At 39.6% G+C, this 20885-nt stretch overlaps 1 protein-coding gene across 11 annotated transcripts in view; it reads left to right on the top strand.

Moving 5' to 3' along the window:
- LOC145978960 (serine/threonine-protein kinase MARK2) overlaps positions 1 to 20885 on the top strand; it is a 170531-nt gene that overhangs the window by 49375 nt on the left and 100271 nt on the right. For 4 of the 11 annotated variants that reach the window (XM_083111984.1, XM_083111989.1, XM_083111986.1 and 1 more), the window contains exon 1: positions 14319 to 15056. The exons of 3 other annotated variants lie outside the window; for them this stretch is intronic. In XM_083111984.1, coding sequence (XP_082968110.1) covers positions 14631 to 15056 — 426 coding nt within the window. In that variant the 5' untranslated portion in view covers positions 14319 to 14630. Of the gene's footprint in view, positions 1 to 14318; positions 15057 to 20885 lie in introns of those variants that run through there. 4 more of the 11 variants (XM_083111988.1, XM_083111983.1, XM_083111985.1 and 1 more) reach the window with 3 other exon arrangements.

The following is a 20885-nucleotide window of genomic DNA, read 5'->3' as shown; positions in this document are numbered from 1 at the left end:
GGCTAGAGTCTTGGTCTGTGCAGGTTATTATTATTTTGCAGACTAACGAGTCTCTGGCGTCTGGACTCACAGCCAATATAATCCTCTATGGGGTCTTTATTGTGTGTTTGTTATTGTCCTTTCATCTAATTAATCTTATCACAGTTCATCCTCTTCTTCGCAATAACCAAAAGTGGCAAAAAAGCGAAGCAAAATAGACAATGAAACCATAGTGTGGAAAAAGGTTACGTGCAATGCTCATTTTAAATATGTAGTTTTCGAGAAACTAGGCAGATCTCTCCATCCTCCTTCCTTCCTGGAAGCTTTCGGTTGGGGAAGAGCGCGCATAAACTTGGTGAAGTTGACGGGAGTAATAACCTGGGGAACGGAAGGAGCAGAGGAGTTGGATGTGCCCGGTGTTCTCCCAGCGGAACCATTTGGAACCGACGCCCGATGCCGCCTACTTCGGCGAGATGCCGAGGAATTCTATTTCAAAGTGGAGGGCTTCCGGCCGGGTCGATCGGTCGAGGCGAGCAGCGCACCGACAAATTACGTTGGCTCTGGGGCAGTCGAAGAGACCTGATACATTATTTACGCTGTCACAGGGAAGTCTTGAAGAAGCGCGGTGTTCGTGTTGCAGTGCACAAGTTGTGTTTGACGCAGTTCTCTGTCTCTCACTGGCAATGCGGTCGTGAGATGAGCCGTGGCCTTCTCAACGATCATCCTTTAATCTCCATCTTCCCACGTCATCAGCAGCTTGATCTTCCGTTTTCTTTGAGCTTTTTTATTAATATTATTTTTACCTTCCAGTCTTCTGCTTTCTCTGCAGCTGTCGTAATCGTGAACATGGGCGTCCGGAAAGGGGGGTGGGGATCTCCGTGACGGAGTGGTTAGCACAGCGCGCTATGGCGCCAAGGGTCCCGAATTCGAATCCCTGCTTTGGCGTGGTTATTCTCTGTGAGTGTCTTCCGGAAGGGGAGGTCAAAGGATGCCACACCCCTTCTGGAAAATGAATGCCAATCTTTCACACTAATTAGCTATTTCACTTTAGTCACAATGATTTGCCAGGAACGTAACTGAAGTAGTGATCTTTGAAGGACTAAAACTATTAATTGTGAGGAAATATATCTCGTTTCTACCCCCACCCCCACCCCCAGGGAACCCCCCCCCCCCCCCGGGAAAAATCCTGCGGACGTTGAAATGAGGGTTCGATTCTCGGACCGTCGTTGGTTCATAAAGGTGTCTGGAGCCAGCAAGCTTCCTACTTCTTGCTTGCCAAGTAGTTACTGTGCACTCGACACTTCTGCAACAACTCCATTGATTTTCAATACATTCACTTATCACTTAACCCAGAGAAGTCCGTGACTGTACAGTGTCTCTCAAAAGTTTTAGGACAACGACATTTTAAACTAGGCAACCCAATTTACACAAGGCGTTGGTGGGTTGCGTGTAGAGTTAGGCTCAATTTCAGGGTTGCCACATACACAATAGATATTTATAAAATACGCGAAAAAATAAAAACAAGTATTATTGTAAAAAATTATTAAAAATATCACTATTATATCGCAATTGACAAAATTTATTCCCAAAGAAAAAAAATAGGTTTTCTGGTATTTCATCGCTGATGAGTCTACAGAAAGGAAAAGAGGTGAGAGAAAACGAGAGGTGACAAAGGAGAGCAGAAAGAGAAAGCAAAAAGAGAAGAGGAAAAGTAGAGGAGAGAAGAAAGAGAGGAGAGAAGAGGAGATTGGAAGAAGATTCTAGGAGAGATGAGGAAAATGGAGCAAAGAAGAGAAAAGAGGAGGAAAACGAGATGAGAGAAGAGGAGACGAGAAGAGGGGAGTGGAGAGTAGAGTAATGAGAGAAAAAAAGAAGAATGAAAAGAAGAGGAGAAGAGTGAAGTGGAGTCGGAAATCAAAGACAGGAAAGGAGATACGAGGAGTGGGGATGAGTGGGATGGAGATAAGATGCAAGAAAAGTAGGGAAGACGATATGAGATAAAAGCAGAGTAGAAGGAGGGGAGAGAAGAAGGAGAAGAGAAGAACAGAAGGGACTGAAGAGAAGAGGTAGTTTCAGAAAATATCGTCTCAGCGTCAAGAATTGATGCATTTTTTAAATTATCGACATGAAACATTCAATAACATTTTGAAATGTATTGGAGAATGTATTAGATCGGTTCGAAATGCCTTTTGGGTTCTTTCAGAGCAAGATAAAATCTTCCATGTAAGATCTTTGATTTTACCTGCGATTATACCACTAAAAACATGAATGTAATTTTAATATTTATAAGAATTCTCCAATTTTTGTCCACTTCTCCGTTGAAATGGAGATTTTGTAATTTAATATTTCCCCTTCCCCCATCGTTAATTCCAAACTGAATCATTCCGTTTCACACGGACAATAAACACAATGGGATAGGTCTAAAACTGACGAAAATTTTCTACCACTGGAAGGGTTTGAACCTACGACCATTAGATTGACAGTCCTGAACGGTAAACACTACCCCACAAGCCTTCGCTCCTGAAAGTAAGTAGAAGGAGCTGACCAATGTGAAATGTAGATGCAACTCTCCTCCTACATGTAATGTGCAAACAATACTTGTTTGTAACAAAGAAAACGAAGGTACTACGACTCGGCGAAAACATTTAATGGAGAATTGCACATGATGGGAACTTTTCATTCGATATTTGCGGAGGTATCCTTCCATTGAACTCGAGTGGGAAAAGGGGTAAAATTAGTATGTAATGAATTGCCACAAATATAAATAGTTATTTCATTAATATTTGTCAATGTCTTTGAAGCAGTACACAATTATCGTTAGAGTATCATAATTCACGATCTTATACATGAAAATATCCCTTTGAACGTGTGTCAATTCATTTATTTGTTTATTTTTTTTATAAATTCCATATGCAGAAGAATATAGCCACTATACACTACTATTACAAATAATGTTACCATGCTCTTGTTTGATAGAAGGGGATTTAAAAAAAAAGAAAGAAAAGAATACCTTCTAAGGAGGATCGAACCTGGGACCGCAATCAATGCTTTCAAGAACTCTAACCAATACACTACGCCCTTTGTTTCCTTTGGAGCAACAGTTCTTAATTATTCTGTCGCGTCAATATTGTAAACGTTATCCTGCAAAAAGATGTTTAACACTCTGATATAGCTCTGTACTTCTAGAATTACTCTATACACATGCATTTGAAATTTAACTCTGAATTTATTTCTTCGTTGTTAGTATATCTAAGCTTGTGAATATATTTTATTTGTATTTTTATAACGGTTACATGAACATCTACGAAATAGTTCCTTATAATAACCTCCGGTTGACTAAGTTGCCAATATAAACAAATGGAATACAGATTGTCTTCGAGCTTACATTGTTAAAAAGGAGCGGATACTCATATTACTATCCCGATACTTATTCAATTAGGTTTCTTGTTTGTCACACATTATCACTTAAACTATTTCTTGTTGAGCTAGTGCCAAACTTGAAATCTATCATTCTTCAGATTCTCTTTAAAATTCGACTCTGGTCACTTGTAACTTGCTGGGTGCAGACACTGCATCGACAGTGATTTGCAATAAGAAGCGGCCTTGAATAGCGTGAGTCACTTTGAACGCGAGCAAGCTACGATACCAAGCTTGTCTTCCTTTGAAAACCAAGTCATTTTTTTTCACCGTTTCCGAACGCGATTGCTATTGTAGAAGTATATATTCTCTCAAAAGAGCAAGAAAGGAAATTCGACCAATGTTCTCCCGTCGTTTAAAACCAAATATTATCTATTAAACGAAAAGTTCACGATTGTCACTAAACCTATCTGAGCATAAGATGGATGTAAACAATAAATTTAATAGAAAGATTCTCCAAAATTTCTCTCGCACTGTCTACGTCAGGCCAGTACCCAGGGGGGTGGGTGCATGGGGTCCATGCCCCCTCGAACCCTAAAATAATTAAATGTGAACCTATCAGTAACTACGAAAATAACATCGTCGATTTTAGAAATGTGTAAAAATTTCAATTTTGTTCTTACATAAATGAATCTGTTTCTTGCGCAAAAGTCTTCAGGGTGCAATATTGGATGGTTTTAGTTTTTTAATGCAAGGCTAGGAAACGTCCGATTTACCGATTTAGTCAGGACAGTGTGTTACTTTCAATCCCTGTCCCGACTTTTTCCAACTGCAATCGTGATGCGAGATGTCTCTTTATTATTGTTTTTCCTTAACTCACAATTAGACATGTTCTTTATTGTAATAATAATTCCTAGTACGCAACATTTAATTTATAAATATATTATTTTCTAAACATAGAATTATCATGACTTTTCAATGGCGCTTGCACTATTTGAACTATTTTGTAATATCTGTCTCTCTCTCTCTCTTATATATATATAAATTTGGGTCTGGCCCCTTCCTCAAAGAAATCCTGCGTACGGGCCTGGTCTACGCCAATGACAGAAATGCAAGCAATATTTTTATTTATTTTTAACCCAATTAAAGGAATGTGGAAGAATTTAAAAGAAATAAGAAAGGGCGGAACGACTGTTGCTCTACTTTAAAAATTGTTGTTCTTCCAGGAAGAAAAATAAGAAGGATTTCCTCCAGCACCTTAACACAGTGTCCCACGAGTCTCTCTTGATGAATACTGTCAAATGAGAAGTGATTTTATGAATAAAATTTTCCGCCTGTTTACGTCTAACGTTGCGCAGATTTGGTAGTTCGCAAACGGTGTAATTATTTCGTGTTACCTTACGCAAAGATCAAATACATTTCATAAGACTGTTCTGAACACGAGACTTGCGTCAGTAAACAAGCATTTCGTCTGTTGTAGTATCACAGGAAAAGAATATCGTCCTGCAATGTTGAAGCCTCTAGATATTTTCCATTAATAATGTCTAATCACAATAACAATTTGAAGAAATAACTCGCATTTTCACAACTACGTACCAAAATTCTCGTTTTTCTTCACTTCGAAAATAATTTCTCGAAGATATCTCCTATACTACAAGAAAACAATCCAAAATTAAAGTAAAAGTTCAACTACATGTATACCCAACGACATTTACAATATTGGAGGGACAGAATATTTAAAAATTGTTGTTTCAATCGAAGGTAAGGGCGTGGTGTAGTGGTTAGAGTTCTCGGTTGGACTGCTAGAGATCCCAGGTTCGATCCTCCTTAGAAGGTTTTCTTTTTTTTAATTCTCCTTTTATTATAAACAAAAGCATGGTAACATTATTTGTAATAGTAGTGTATAGTGGCTACATTGTTCTGCATATGGAATTTATAAAAAAAATAAACAAATAAATGAATTGACACACGTTCAAAGGGATATTTTCATGTATAAGATCGTGAATTATGATACTCTAACGATAATTGTGTACTGCTTCAAAGACATTGACAAATATTAATGAAATAACTATTTATATTTGTGGCAATTCATTACATACTAATTTTACCCCTTTTCCCACTCGAGTTCAATGGAAGGATACCTCCGCAAATATCGAATGAAAAGTTCCCATCATGTGCAATTCTCCATTAAATGTTTTCGCCGAGTCGTAGTACCTTCGTTTTCTTTGTTACAAACAAGTATTGTTTGCACATTACATGTAGGAGGAGAGTTGCATCTACATTTCACATTGGTCAGCTCCTTCTACTTACTTTCAGGAGCGAAGGCTTGTGGGGTAGTGTTTACCGTTCAGGACTGTCAATCTAATGGTCGTAGGTTCAAACCCTTCCAGTGGCAGAAAATTTTCGTCAGTTTTAGACCTATCCCATTGTGTTTATTGTCCGTGTGAAACGGAATGATTCAGTTTGGAATTAACGATGGGGGAAGGGGAAATATTAAATTACAAAATCTCCATTTCAACGGAGAAGTGGACAAAAATTGGAGAATTCTTATAAATATTAAAATTACATTCATGTTTTTAGTGGTATAATCGCAGGTAAAATCAAAGATCTTACATGGAAGATTTTATCTTGCTCTGAAAGAACCCAAAAGGCATTTCGAACCGATCTAATACATTCTCCAATACATTTCAAAATGTTATTGAATGTTTCATGTCGATAATTTAAAAAATGCATCAATTCTTGACGCTGAGACGATATTTTCTGAAACTACCTCTTCTCTTCAGTCCCTTCTGTTCTTCTCTTCTCCTTCTTCTCTCCCCTCCTTCTACTCTGCTTTTATCTCATATCGTCTTCCCTACTTTTCTTGCATCTTATCTCCATCCCACTCATCCCCACTCCTCGTATCTCCTTTCCTGTCTTTGATTTCCGACTCCACTTCACTCTTCTCCTCTTCTTTTCATTCTTCTTTTTTTCTCTCATTACTCTACTCTCCACTCCCCTCTTCTCGTCTCCTCTTCTCTCATCTCGTTTTCCTCCTCTTTTCTCTTCTTTGCTCCATTTTCCTCATCTCTCCTAGAATCTTCTTCCAATCTCCTCTTCTCTCCTCTCTTTCTTCTCTCCTCTACTTTTCCTCTTCTCTTTTTGCTTTCTCTTTCTGCTCTCCTTTGTCACCTCTCGTTTTCTCTCACCTCTTTTCCTTTCTGTAGACTCATCAGCGATGAAATACCAGAAAACCTATTTTTTTTCTTTGGGAATAAATTTTGTCAATTGCGATATAATAGTGATATTTTTAATAATTTTTTACAATAATACTTGTTTTTATTTTTTCGCGTATTTTATAAATATCTATTGTGTATGTGGCAACCCTGAAATTGAGCCTAACTCTACACGCAACCCACCAACGCCTTGTGTAAATTGGGTTGCCTAGTTTAAAATGTCGTTGTCCTAAAACTTTTGAGAGACACTGTACAAGGGAGAGCATGGGGTTATGATTGTTATCTGTCTTCTACATTTCCTCCTCCTGCCATTAGGCACCGTCAAGTTTTCTGATCAGATAACGTTTTCATTTATTTCTATACAAATCTCTTCATTCTCTTCCTCTCGTACCTTTAGAGGTGACCTGTAGGACCTCTTCAGGCGTATAATACCTCTATGCTAATAATGTTTCCAGACCATTGCATTATCTTGTCAAATTAATAAATGGTTTTGCTGCAACTAATCTGATACAGGTGGTTCTGATCCTTTTTTGTCTTTCGTATTGCTCACTACGAACCTCATCTCAGCAGTTTGGAACCTATTGTCAGCAGTGTGAAACTATTGCGTAGAGTAATATGGAAATATAGATTATCTTGTTTTGGTTACTGGTTGAAATCAAATTTCAAGGTGCATCAGGGCTATTTGCACACGTCACTTAGTTTGGAGACGAGCCCGTTATCAACAGCAAAACCATCACAGGTCTTAACCGAAAAACAAACGTTTCTACATTAAAATTCGTCTCATCCTACCTAAAATCAATATGTCGGAAACCAAGACACATAATCGAGGTCTAAAATCCTCACGCCTATAATAAAATACAGCAGAGGCACGCAGGACCAGACGCCACAGCCTCGGTAGCCTAAAATTTCCAGGAGATAATTTTAGGTTGTCATTTAGGTATTTTCCGAAAAGGTACACCTTACATTACCTTTTTTGGCTTTCCCAATGGCGTGGCGTAATCACGGTGTTGCCGGTTCAATCCCTGTTAACGCACCAGAAACGCATATATTGATTCATTCAACTGTATTTTTTGGCCAAGAATCAAGTTTACAGTTGATGCATTTTTTTTTCAAATGTAGCGCCAGAGTACATAATATAATGCAAGTTAGTGTTTCAATGTTGAGCGCATTCTTTGATGCACCTTCCTGCATCTTTCTCGACGATGCATTTAAATGTAGGGTTACCAGATCGCTAAAAGGGAAATGTATGACACAATTCATATTTCCAGAACATTTTGGAAAGTAATTTGAAATTTTCAGCTTTTTAAAAAATATTATTTCTTCCTGAATTTTTAATTGCAAAATTTCCAAACTTCTAGTAAATAATACTCAATACAATTCTAACTACTTGTATTAGCTGATGCTTCTCAGAGGAACCAATTTGTATCAAAATTTCTGGTTTAGTCAATTTTTTTAAAATTATTTTGAATCCCAGTACCAAACTTTTTAGACTTTTTGAAAAAAATATTTCTCATGACTCCGTTGTGCTGATGATAATGAAAGTAGCCTACTCTCTCATTATGGCCTGGAATGGTAAACAAATATTCAGGAATTACCTAACTTGAAATGGTTCCAGAAGTTTCATCTAGTGTATTTTTTTGTCCAATAACTTTGTCCCCTACACCCCCTGCTTTACAACCAAAATATTGAATAAGAATGGAAAACATCTTGTCCCATCAGTGTAAAGCCCAAGGCAAGAAATGCGTCAGGCACTGAACAGTGACATCATCAGAATATGGCCCAAAAACTGCTTCAGTGTTTGTTCTAGCTGAAACTTTTTCTTTTCATGCATTAAATTTCACTATTGAGTTTGGGAGTGCAGTAACTTGCATGATTTCTCTTTGTTTAAGTTTAACTGAATCACGAATTTTCCTAATTAATATGTGGCGCTCAAAATGTAGGACATATATGATATATTTCAAATTCCTCCCGGACACCGGACATGCGGCTAAAAAAAATGTAGGACATGTCCGGAAAAAACCGGAGGCTGGTAATCCTAATTTAAATGGTCTGAGCTACAGACTATGTTCATTTTTCTGTTTCAACTGATGCATTTACTTTTATGTGTGTATCCGAGCATAAAGGGAACTTGGAACTTTTGAGGTTGTCTCAAGTGTTCCCGAGACAGATAAGAGGCACCAGTGCAGGCATGGCAACAAATTCCCCCAAAACCCCGAAACGTGGCACCGACTTGCATAGCTCCATTATCAATTGTTACATAAATGTGCATCGGGCGTGCTGTAACCACGACGGCACAGACGGTGTTGTGCAAAGTCATTCCTACGGCGAGGTTAAACCAATTTTCTTGTGACGTCATGTCCAAAGGTAAGTGGCTGTTGTTCTTACGAGGCACGGACTGACGAAAGGAAATTCGTTAGACCTTGGCTCCGCAAGACCAGTGGCTGGAACTGGAATGCCTCGTTTCCCAAACCTGAAATTATTCGATTTGTGCGTGAATCTCCCCAAGGCACGAGTGTCGTCTAACCGATGTGTGAATCGTCACTCATGGAAGTCCGCAGGATTTTTTCCAGGGACGAGCAAGCAAGGTAATTCTTTTCCAGGGGGTGGGGGCAAAGGATGCATATTTTCCCCCAAAATATTGATGCCCCCTCAAAAAACACTATTTCAGTCACTTCAAAACAGCTTATGGGGGTGTCTCGATCGTGGTTTAAGCAAAGGATGGTTTAGAGGTCGGGGGAAGGAAGGGCTCTTAGTTTGTCGCTATTGTGTTTAAAGTTTGTCCACTTTATGCACAGTTAGTCTAATCGAGACGGGGTCTACAGTTTGAAGTGGGATCCGAACCACTATGGTTCCACTAGGTGTGGAGCGTTCTTGGCCCCTTGTTTACAAGGCAATGACGTTACCGCTACGCCATTGCAATTACCCCCCCCCAGAACTAGAGGGATCCGCTCCACCGAGTATCGAACCCGGGATTCATGATTACAGTTTGACAGATTTACCATCGAAAAGCTCGGCGTAGCGTGTTACAACCCACATGAAATAGTTGCCTCCCCTCCGCACTCAAATATCCTGTATTTGATCTTGGAATAACTCTGATTCAACATTATTTCATTCTAAATTATATGCTTTTCTAAAATATGAAGAGAAAAAAAATACACCTTGGCCCCATTCTCCAATATGTCCGATGAGGCAGGGGAGAGGGGAATTTCTCTAGTTTTAATTTGTTTTAGCTGGTTCCAAGTCATAATTAAACGCTTTACGGGGATTATGACATGATGTGGGTGCAATGCACCATGACTTTTTTTGGGGGGGGAGGGGTAGGGTACCCCTCCATCCGAGTTCAAATGGACATGCATAATTTGAGTTTGGAACGTCGCTGTGGTGAGTTAAACGTCAATGTAAATGAAAAGTCATAAAATTTAATATGTCCTATAAGTACTTTATGAGTGTTTCCCCAGCATATCAATTGTTGTCACAGTCTCCTTGGCATTAACAACACTGTGTTTCAGTTCCTCCATGGTTGTGGTCAATCTTATACAAGATCTTTAACGTAGACTTGTAAGATATAATCAAAGGCGAAATATCAAATCCGCCTGATGATTTCAACTGAGTAACACAGAAGGCCAGTACGGTCGCTATTTTACTCTACCCTGGGTGTTGGAAAAGCTACAGCGTCAATGGTGACATCTAGCGACTCGAAATCTTATGTTGATGTACCATTTGTCACGTGGCAGATTGAAATCTGACGACCTATTTTGAATTACCCTGTATATTAAGCATCCACAAAATACTAGGGAATGTTGGGGAGGATATAAAGTTTACCCGATACCATCATAATTGATATTGTACCGATCCAATTTACGGTGAAAAATATCCAATAAAGCCGAATGATTTATTCATGTCGTTAATTGATTTGTAACTGTGATAGGTTTGGTTTCGAATTTGCCTGAATTAAACTTTGTTCACATAAACAATAACAAGATGATTTTGATTGCGTGGAATCGGCAATTTTGTGCTTCTATCGACCAAGCGGGCTCTCCGAAAGCATGTGTATCGTTGGGTAATCAAAGGGACCCTGGGTAAGATTGCACCTTGAACTATAGGTCCAATCCCGATGAGCCAGTCTTTTTCATGAAGTAAATGAACTTAAGTCCAATAAAGAAATATTAGGACTGAACCGATACTCTTACGGATTCCACCAATACCGATGCTTTAAAATTTTAAAATTAAAAGTTGTTTATTAATAGTAGTAGGTGAGTGTTCCACTCCAATTAAAAAGCCGCGTTTACACCGAATCTTACCAACACGATTAACAACAGATGTTGTCAACAAATGTTGGTAACCAGAACACTAATTTGACTTTATTTTAGTTAATAACTTTCGTTAACATTTTGGCTGCCAGATGCCGACTGTGGAGGAAGTTGTACTCTCTGTGGCAGCATGTGTCATTTTGGCGCAACAGATAAGTGAGATCCTCACTGCGGGCAAGAGCTAATTATAGCGGAAGTTACCTATTGGTTTTTGTCTTTTAAATTGTGGATAAGTTTCGTCCCAAAATACAGGCTTCTCGCGGAACAATTCAACTAAGTTCAGCACTTAATCCTTTGACCACTCCATCTCACTCAAAATATTTTCCATGATAAATAAATTACAAAACAAAACACATCTTGCACGAAACGATGCTTTCGCACTCGCTGGCTGGCTGTTGCTAACATCGAAAAGGCGTTGTTAACATGTGTAGGTAACAAATGGTGCTAACATTATTTGATCTTGACCGACTTCTTGTGGATAACAAAATGTCTGTTGCCAACGCGAGAAATCTGTTGCTAACATGAGATGTTGATGATAAATTCACAAGCGTTTTTCGAAATGTTACCAACATTCGTTGGAAACATGTGTTAGCAACCCCGGTGTAAACGCGGCTTAAGCATCAGTTTACAAGAGTTTTGCTTGAAAATATTCTAAAATGACATCAGAATATAAGAATACCTGTTACGTAATACATAATACATTTTTTCACACAATATTGGCACGAACTACGAAATCAAGGGAAAATTTTGTGTAACTTCCACGATAAGTGCCGCGAAGATCAAAAGTCAGAAAAGTATCGGTCGATATCGGTAAATAAAATCCCAACGGATACTTTCAGACACTAATATCACTGGTATCGGCTAATACCGACACAGCATCGGTATCAGCTCAACTCTATGGAAAAAGTATTACAATAACACCCGATTGTGCCAGTCGTAGAGGCAGAAGTGAAGCAACTGGACCAAAATATTCGTGTGGTTCACCGCGCTCAGGATTTCCAAACATCAGTCACAACACCCTACCTCGACTTGCGTCATCATTTAGCCCTAAAGAGCCGCATCGACGTATGCTAATCACTTCCAAGCTTGTGCCTGCTTTTCTGCGATACACGAATAATTCATTCGACGTCAATGGACGCTAGAAGTATGCGCGTTGGTGTGCCGTTTTTAATCTTCACGAAATCTAGGTGTTCGAAATGTCCCCCAGGCGCATATTGCGGCGTTTTCCGTGTAACAGCCAGCAGTGACGCATTGCCTTCTAGTTTACCCCGTAAGCGTTCCATTTAAACGTTTACTTTTCTTCGAAACGCTGCACCGTGACTTAATTATAAGCCTACTTTTCTTTGGCTGTGTGTTTAGTTATGTAATGTTTGTTTCTCTGGGCGAAGTAAGGGCTACTATGGAAATAGATGAGACAATGAACATTGAAAGCGACGAGAGGCCCATTGCCGTGGGAAATCAACTTAGGAATGAAAAGGTCAAGTGAAAGCCTGTAAATTTAATATTAAAAAAAAAATCGAAAACTTGGGAAATATTTTTTTGCTTGCCATGCTTTTATACTATTTCACCTTTTCTCTCACCTGGTTTCGTTTAAGGGCATTTTTCGAAAATAAATTATTTTATATTTCGTAATTCATGTTGAATACGCTCGATTCATTTGATTGATACAAGAAGTTGAGGGCCTAACAGTTATTTTTAAATAACTATAGCAAATCATTTTATAGAGTGGCCTGTAAGAATATTTAAAAGTGTCTGGAAAAGTCAGAGTTTGGTCATAAGTGGAAATCCTGTCATTCATATCGTGTCCCCCCCCCAGAAACATATTTACATGTTATCTTGCATCTTTCAAATACTGGGCTGTTTAATATTTTCAGATCAATAGACTATGGCTAATGCCCCCCAAAATGTGTAAGTGTGCACTTTAGTTTCATTTTGTAAGCCGGCTTGTCATTTATCATCACCGAAATTTTAAGTAAATGTATAAAGAACACAATACTGACAGTTTTGTTTCTTTTATGCAGAAAAAGAAAAATGCTGTGCTCCGAAACTGCCATATCAAGTGGTACTGCTTTCAAGTGAGAATTCATTGCAGTTATATGGTGGGGATGAATGTGCTGTGCACTGGGAACTCCGTGCTATTAAGTTTCGTTGAGAGGAGAATCAGATGCCAGTATTTTACATTTTCGAAACATACTACTCACGTTATATTTCTTTCATTTTCTGCTGTTCTGTATGACTCGTGTTTTCTCTCTTATTGATTTCTTAATACTACCGCTACTTAACTACTTTATCGGATCTTTGTACATTTTCTTTCACAAAAGTTGTGATGAATGAGGCTTTTAGTATGAAATAATGATTCCTAATTCACTCTTTTATCATTGATTATCATTCATAACTTACACCTGTTTCTCATGGTTACAAGCTTCGATTAACACCGGAACAAGTCTTACCATTTGTTTTAGACATAGGGAAATGTCATTATTTTAGTTAGCTGGATAGCGTGTGTTTCGATCCGATTAGGGTAATTTTTCAGTAATTCCACTGTATGCATGGCAACAGTTGGCCACAGTGATATGTAATCTGGCTCCTCATCCCATTAACACTCCTGGGTGTAAAAGGTGCCCCATTCTAGACACCCAAATGTCAACCTCTTCCCCGTAGTACGCCCTGGGCTGCATTTGCAGACTAACGAGGCTCTGGCGCCTGGATCTAGAGCCAAGAATATCCTCTGTGGTGTCGTTCGTATGGTTTTGTCCGTCTCGTCGATATTCATCTTCATCTTCGCGATTAGCAAAAAATGGCATTAAAGCAAAGTAAAATAAACTACATCACTCAAAGCCCATTAACACTCCACAAATTTTCCTCGGCATCCCGTAACATTTTTCACGAAGGTCCGAGGTTATTTTCGCTTTAAATTTAACATTATTACACACCCTCCCAAATATAAAATTACATCCCCTAGGTCGAAAATTCTGGATAACTCTGCTCTGTGCATAAAGTGGACTCCACGAACGCCGAGTCGCCGCCTCTTGTTCATCATTCTTCGAATCCTTTTTGTCGTCATTCTCCGCTCCCAGGAAGGAAATTCACATGAGTGTATATCCGGTTTTTATGTTGAGAGTACGAGCTCTGTTTTTAGCCGTTCTTCAGTGCCGTCGTCACTGGATGTTGCATAATGTGTGCTCAAGAGTTTTTGTATGATATATCGCAACGTTCTTCTTCTTGTAGGGAATCCTGCGTAATAAATGAAAAGCAAGCGCCTGTTTATTGGTGTAATTGTCTGTATTATTTGCTTAATCTGATACCATAATCATAATTTTTCCTACCACACTTGTTTTGCGAGAGCGGGCCGTGTGTTTTTGTAAACATTTCATTGCCGGTGGAATTCCAACTTTTTCTTCACCAATGCCAGTGTGCCTCTCTGCTTGGTGGGAGGTTGAAGTGGGTCGTTCTGCCGAAGAGACCCGAACGTAGCCGAACTCGCCAGGGCCAGTGCCTCAACGTAGCGGAGCAGTCTGCGTGTGTTGGTTTTTGTAGTGAGGACGTGCGAGAAGACAATCGAAAGGGGAAAAAAATGTGAGCGATCGACTCGTTGAATCTTTGTCCTTTGGTGGGATACGAACTGCTTTATTCGACGGCATCGTGACGTAATGTTTGAGTTTAGCCGAGTGAACAATCGGGGCGTGTGCGCGTTTTGAGAGGAGTGTACGAAGTGGTTTGTGTTTGGAACAGTGATGACTAAGCCCGATAGGTGGTCATTTTCAGTGGAATGCACGTAGTCTCTTCCGGAGAGAGACAGTCTACCGTTCCTCACCAGAAAGGTGGCCAAAGCAACAGGGCAATTCGTGGCGAAGAAATGCCTCTTGCAGCCACCGTCAAAAGTCAGATGTTGCGCCTACTTCGTCGAACGAAGAGCACAAGGGAACGAGTGCCTCCCCGAAGACAGGGATCTGCCCCCAAAGCAGCGACCAAGCGATATTCCGTTTTGGATGACATCCCGGAGCCGTCGCCCCTCCCGGATCTCACCCCGAAGCCCCCCACCAAATGGACAGGTGATTCTCTGGAGAAGGTAGTCGCGATGGAACCACCCCCTCCCCCGAAGGAAAAGAGAGAGAGATCGGCGACGTTCTCCGCCCCCCACGGGACCCAATCGGGACACCATCGTCATGTTCGACATTGGACGTCAGACAAAAGGGTAAGTACATTATTTGAAGAAGATACAGATTTGACATTAGTGAAATTGTCTTTTCCAAGAGGAAATGGTACTTTGTGAACAAAACTTGATTTATCATGTTTATGTGAGGACTGCAACTTGCTGTTGTGCAATTTCAATTTTATCACACCGGTGTTGGGCATTAGGTGTATTGTAAAACGTGCTCGTGCGTAAGACGTGACTCGTAGTGTAAATCTTGAGCGTTCTCTTTGCAAGTCACCATAATGTAGACTGTATTCGTACAAAGTTTAGAATCTATCGTGCGACCCACATAAGGGCCTCACTTTGCTTCTTTGAACCTTTGTATCTTGGTTCTGGAATACTTGAATCTATTCAGATTGCTCTCTGGCAGTTATTTATCCACATGCCCAATACTCTCTAATATTCCATAAATGCCCAATTGATGGTTATTTTGTCTCAAAATGTTCCCTTACACCCCAGATGGAAACTTCTGGATAAACTGCTCTCTGGTTGTTGTTCCATCGTCGGTTTTCGTCCCGTATTGACATGATATTATTGTAGACATATTTATTAGTTGCGCGACCTTTGTTTTCCATTAGAAATCCTTTTGTCGTACTTTTTGCTCACATGTAAACTTGATGACGTAAAAATGTCTGCTTTAACATTTATCTGTGTGTAATAATTGTAAAAATTTTGTATTGATTTTACTATCACCACTACCATTGTATGCTAAAATGTGCACAGATGTTATGGCATAAATATTTCATGCCAAGCAGAAAAGAAAAATCCTTCGCGGAGTTGTTAATACGCTAGTTCATAATGAAACCGATAAAGAGTCCGCAGGTGTTGTGCGAGATTTGAGGAATTGTGGTTGGTAGTCTGTTTGCGTAAAAAAAATGGCGTCTTGTTCCCGAGTGCGTTTGATCCACAATTGCGACAAATGGAAGCAACAAAAGCAATCTTGGTATGTGAATGATGCGTAGATTCAGCTACATGGAGGGCCTCTTTGTTCGTGGTCTTTTCTTTCGAGACGCTCGCTGGGAGTGGTTTGGAATGTTAATGAGCCATGTGGAATCCCTCTCGCAAGGACACCCGATTCAAACTACATTCCGTCATGCGCCGGCTATAATACAGCGGGAACGCGTGGCTTTGGTTCACGGCAATAACTGCAAAGCGTTTTCTCAGAAGTCTCCGCAACTTGGATAATGGTTCTCGGGAATTGATCGAAATACGGTGCGGTGCGGGTGCGTGAGACCCTGCGTTTCAATTTGCATGCACCCTCTTGTCGTGTGACGAAATATGAGACTTCCGGCAGATAGTAAACCTCTCTTTTGGTCGATATATGTATGAGGTCAGAAAACCCATTTAGGAAGGCTTACAGTGGTTAAAAAATACCCTCTCTCGGTGAATCCTTTTGTCCCTATCATCTTCACAGAATACCTGAATTAGGTTCCAGTGGTAGACGCTTTGGCACCGATTTTCGTCGGTACTATATTCTAAGGAATATTTGCACAATTTTTGTATAAACAGTCAGTACTACAAACAAATTCCAGTTGGCCACGCTGTTTTGAGATTAGCGAAACCAGTTGCGTGCCCAGGATTTTCGAAAGTGGGGTTTACGTGTACTTTTTTTAGTAACCCTTATTTTGCCATCTTTGGGCGTCATGACCAGGAACCCATACATTCTAATGGGTTTTATTGGGTTCCGTAATAGGACCGGAACCTTTTTTCTCGCTCAATTTAAATTCGGTCCAAGTTGCGTATTATTTTAATATGGAACTTGGGCCGTATTTAAATTGGTCCGGAAAAAATGTTCTTTACGGTCTAGAACACATTTACAATTGCCGAGTTTCTCAATCGGGACGGGAATTTAATATATTCGCAATTCCTGGACCTTAACAACCCTGGTTATGGCCTCCCACCAACCCTTCCTTGGGCATCCGCTGAGCGAAACACCCTGCGAAAATAAGGACCATGGGTTCTAAATCCGGGTACGTAATGGTTGTTTTTCTTACGTCATTATTAGGGCTGAGCCGATGCCGATGTATCGGTATCGGACAGTATCGGTTGGAATTCATCTACCGATACCAGCTGATACTTTTCGTGCATTTTGGTGTTTCACGGGGTCCGCAAAAATGCCGCCTTTTATGCCCTCCCTGTTATGCCAGTGTATAAACAAGTAACACAAGGCTCGCTCGTTCATTTGAAATGTTCAGAACAGCATAATACGTCACTGCAAAATTAGAAGAACAATGGATATTCGGAATTATGAGACTTACAAAATACAAGGCAAGTATTCCACAGCAATAAAACAAACTATACACATATAATAATGGGATACAAACAAAGTACAGATAAAATTGAATGTGTGGAAAATGTAAGTTAGAACCTGCCCCTGCCCCACCCCCACCCCATCGCCCACCCCATCGCTCTCAGCTGTTGATCCACCTCTTCCTTCTCTGCTACACAAACAGACATAACAGCGGGCATATATTCAGGCGAGACAAACTTATTGTTTTTCATTGCTTCCACTATACAGGAAATCTTGGAAAACCTGAAAAAACAACAGGGAAATCAATAGGTGACAAAGAAGTCAACAGGGAATTCCACAAAAAACATCCTGTTTTTCTGTAACAAATGCTCACATATGGAAATGAACGATTTAATAATGTGGCATTTGTTGCAAGTGGAGCGATTGCTTTCGTGTTTCCACTCGAAAAACATACCACAAACTGGGTTAAAAGTAAGCTAAAGCACAACAGAATCGTCTGTGAATTTATTTAAATAGTTGATACATTTGTTTTGTCACATGTGGGAACCCTTTATTGCACACACAATTTAACATGACAGTTGTACGTAATTGCATCATATTTACATTCGTTCAGTCTTCCAAGAAGTTTAATCATTGAAGTCTATTTTACACACCTTGGCAACATTTTATCACCAAGGGAAGTGTGAATGTTTGCTTGTTGGACTTTTTTATGTCCACATTATGCAAGATGGGCTAATCGGGCCTGGACCTAGTTTAAAGTAGGATACGAACCACTGTGCCCCATCGGGTATTGACTGGAGCCATTTACATAGTACGAGGCGACATTACCACTCACCATCAGGGAGGTTAAAAGTGCTATGTATCCTGTACAAATGAGTACATTGCTTGGAAACGTGTTTATTTGTCAACCAGCAGTACCCGCAATTGAGCAGAATTATTGAGTTCGCATACACTTTCGTTCACTAACGTAGAATTGCTGATAATGCTGCCTGTCCCATTTACATTATGAGCGTGGAGTAATTTGAGTCCTCTTTGTGCTAATGTGCGGGTACGTTATTCATGTGTTTTGACATGGTGTTCATGCAAGACTAATTTAAACTTAATGTTGCCTTATTTGGCTTTTTAACTAATTGCAGTTCTGCCAATTTAACTGCGTTGTAGGCATATGCTTACTGTAGGTTCATGATGATGGAGCTCCTAAGAGTGAGCATAACAACAGTGCCTGTGGTCCTTCTTATCTATGTGCCTTCCTGGACAAACGTTTGAGTTAGGATAGTCTCGGAAGCAGAATGTTGTCATTGTGCTGTGTGAAGAATGCAAAGCTCATACTTTTGTACTGATGTCACCTTCCTCGAAGTAGAATCTTCAGTCTTGATTTATAAATTTCGTTCGTCTTATTGCACACGGTGTGATGTGTAGTGAATGCATAGTGTGCATTAGATTTGTTTGGAATCAACACCACCACAGTTGCAGGGGAATTGAAATGGAACACAATGAACCCAGACTGTCATCGAATAGTAGTCACTTTTACACACATTTGCATTTTTCATTGTTTTGTCTTCGTACTATATGTTAGGACAAGCATTCTGTACATTTTATTACATTTTCAACAAGTTTGAATGTCATGAACCCTTTATAGCACACTAGATAAAACATGATAGCATAACCCGTTCTTCAGATTAATTTGCTTGTGATTGGATTTTAAATATTAAAATCACAGAGTTCGTATTTATTAACCTGTTAATGGTCCAAACATAATGCCTTAAATATATAATAACTATGAAGCTTGTGCCCGAAAATATCAGGTAATGTCATCATTTATTTACCGGTCTCGAAAGCCAGAAAACAGCGGCGAATGGAACCACGAGTAACACAATGTAAAAGCCTCTTGGTAGGCTCTGGCCATTGCTCCATGGAGTGTAGTTTTAGTTTAGGTGCCTTATAGCTGTATCGGCTATAACTTAAAATGCATTTAATTACTACAGAAATAAAGTGTTAATCTCAAAGTTTGTTGCATTAAATGTTAATAGTGATAAGTGGTCTCCGTTATTTTGTACGCAGTTACTGGACCCTTTTGTCATGTCTTAATGTTTGCGAATTTTCAACATCCGTCTCTTCGCCTTGAATCTTCACTGTACTCTTAACTTGAAATTTATGTTCCACACTTCTAGATTACAAAATATCTCTTTCCACTTACTCTGGTCTCTTCAAACTGGAACATAAAATATTTCTGGTGCTACGAAGTAGTCCTGGATAGTTTCAAATATACAGTGACTTTCGCACCCAATAGTAGGTGGTCATTGCAAGCCTGCCAAAGTCTTTATCTGTGTTTGCACCGCATTAACAATATTCTTACATTTAAGTCATTGTAGCTACTAGAGAGGGATGTATAAAATATTTTATATTTCTAATATATAAAACTAAGTTTTAACTTTAAAAGCAAATTAATTCACCTCCAAAATACACACGATTACAAATATCTTGATTTCACTTGAGAATAAATATCCTTTACGACACACATGTTTGACAGTAAGAAGAAAGCATTCTGCACAAAGAACCAATGCATTCATTTGAACCGTAAATGAAGAAGGGATGTTACTATTGTTTGCTCGCTGTAGCAAAATATCACTCAATGCTTGTTAACATGTGCGTAAATTCTATTTTTGTTTACTTTCCAAATCCACTCTTCAGTCCACCCACCGAGACGTTCCCTTTTCTCAAGAACGCATATGAATACTTATAACACATTTTCCCATCTTGAACAAGATAACGGCGGAATATGCACTTTCTCCTTTTCACCTGTCTCGTGCTCGCTCAATAATGAGGCATACGGGTCCCATTTGTATGCTTCCCACCAGCCCGTGGGCGCTGGAAAAAAAATTACACGCTCATATGCGGCAGCTCCTGAGACTACCACAAGTATGCTTCCACGTTATCTCGAAGTATATTCGATAACTCGGGCACAATCGACTTATTCGTATTCCTCTTGCGCGTTCATTTAACGACTGCAATTTTAATAATCATAAGAATACGTACTGTAATGTATTCTCAGCTCGCACAGATTACTGTCGCTCATGCAAGTTTACAGATTTTATTAACTCTCATCCACTGTGCACGTGTCTTGCAATTTGTCCATCACTGCAAAGCCGGAGCTACAGTTATACATAATATGTAGATTATATATTGTACGTCGACGAGTCTGAGCCAGACCTGTTTTTGTGGTATGAGGGCAATTGTAATTCTGATTTTAGAGGAATCAGAGTGCGAGAGTGGATTGTTTTTGCAGTGGCCCAGGTTCCACCATATCAGAGTTAGTTGATATACTCCTTTTCGTATAAAGTGGTACATTCTTCAAATGTTCAACCTTATAAAGTGTGAGACTTTATGAAGAGGAGTGTACATAAAGGGACTAAAGACAGTGGTTCAAAGTCAAGCGATTCAGCATGAATGTACACTCCTGTTCACATAAAGTGGCACAGTTTCTACGGTTGGACAGTTGAAGTATGTGCCACTTCATCTGAACAGGAGTGTACGACCACTATAGCTACAAAGGACAATTAATTTATCTCTCAAGTTAA

Source organism: Lepisma saccharinum, chromosome 25 (assembly GCF_977018435.1).
Source record: "Lepisma saccharinum chromosome 25, izLepSacc3.1, whole genome shotgun sequence".
NCBI lineage: Eukaryota > Metazoa > Arthropoda > Insecta > Zygentoma > Lepismatidae > Lepisma > Lepisma saccharinum.
The sequence above is the reverse complement of the archived record's forward strand: the minus strand, read 5'-3'. Positions and strand labels throughout refer to the sequence as shown.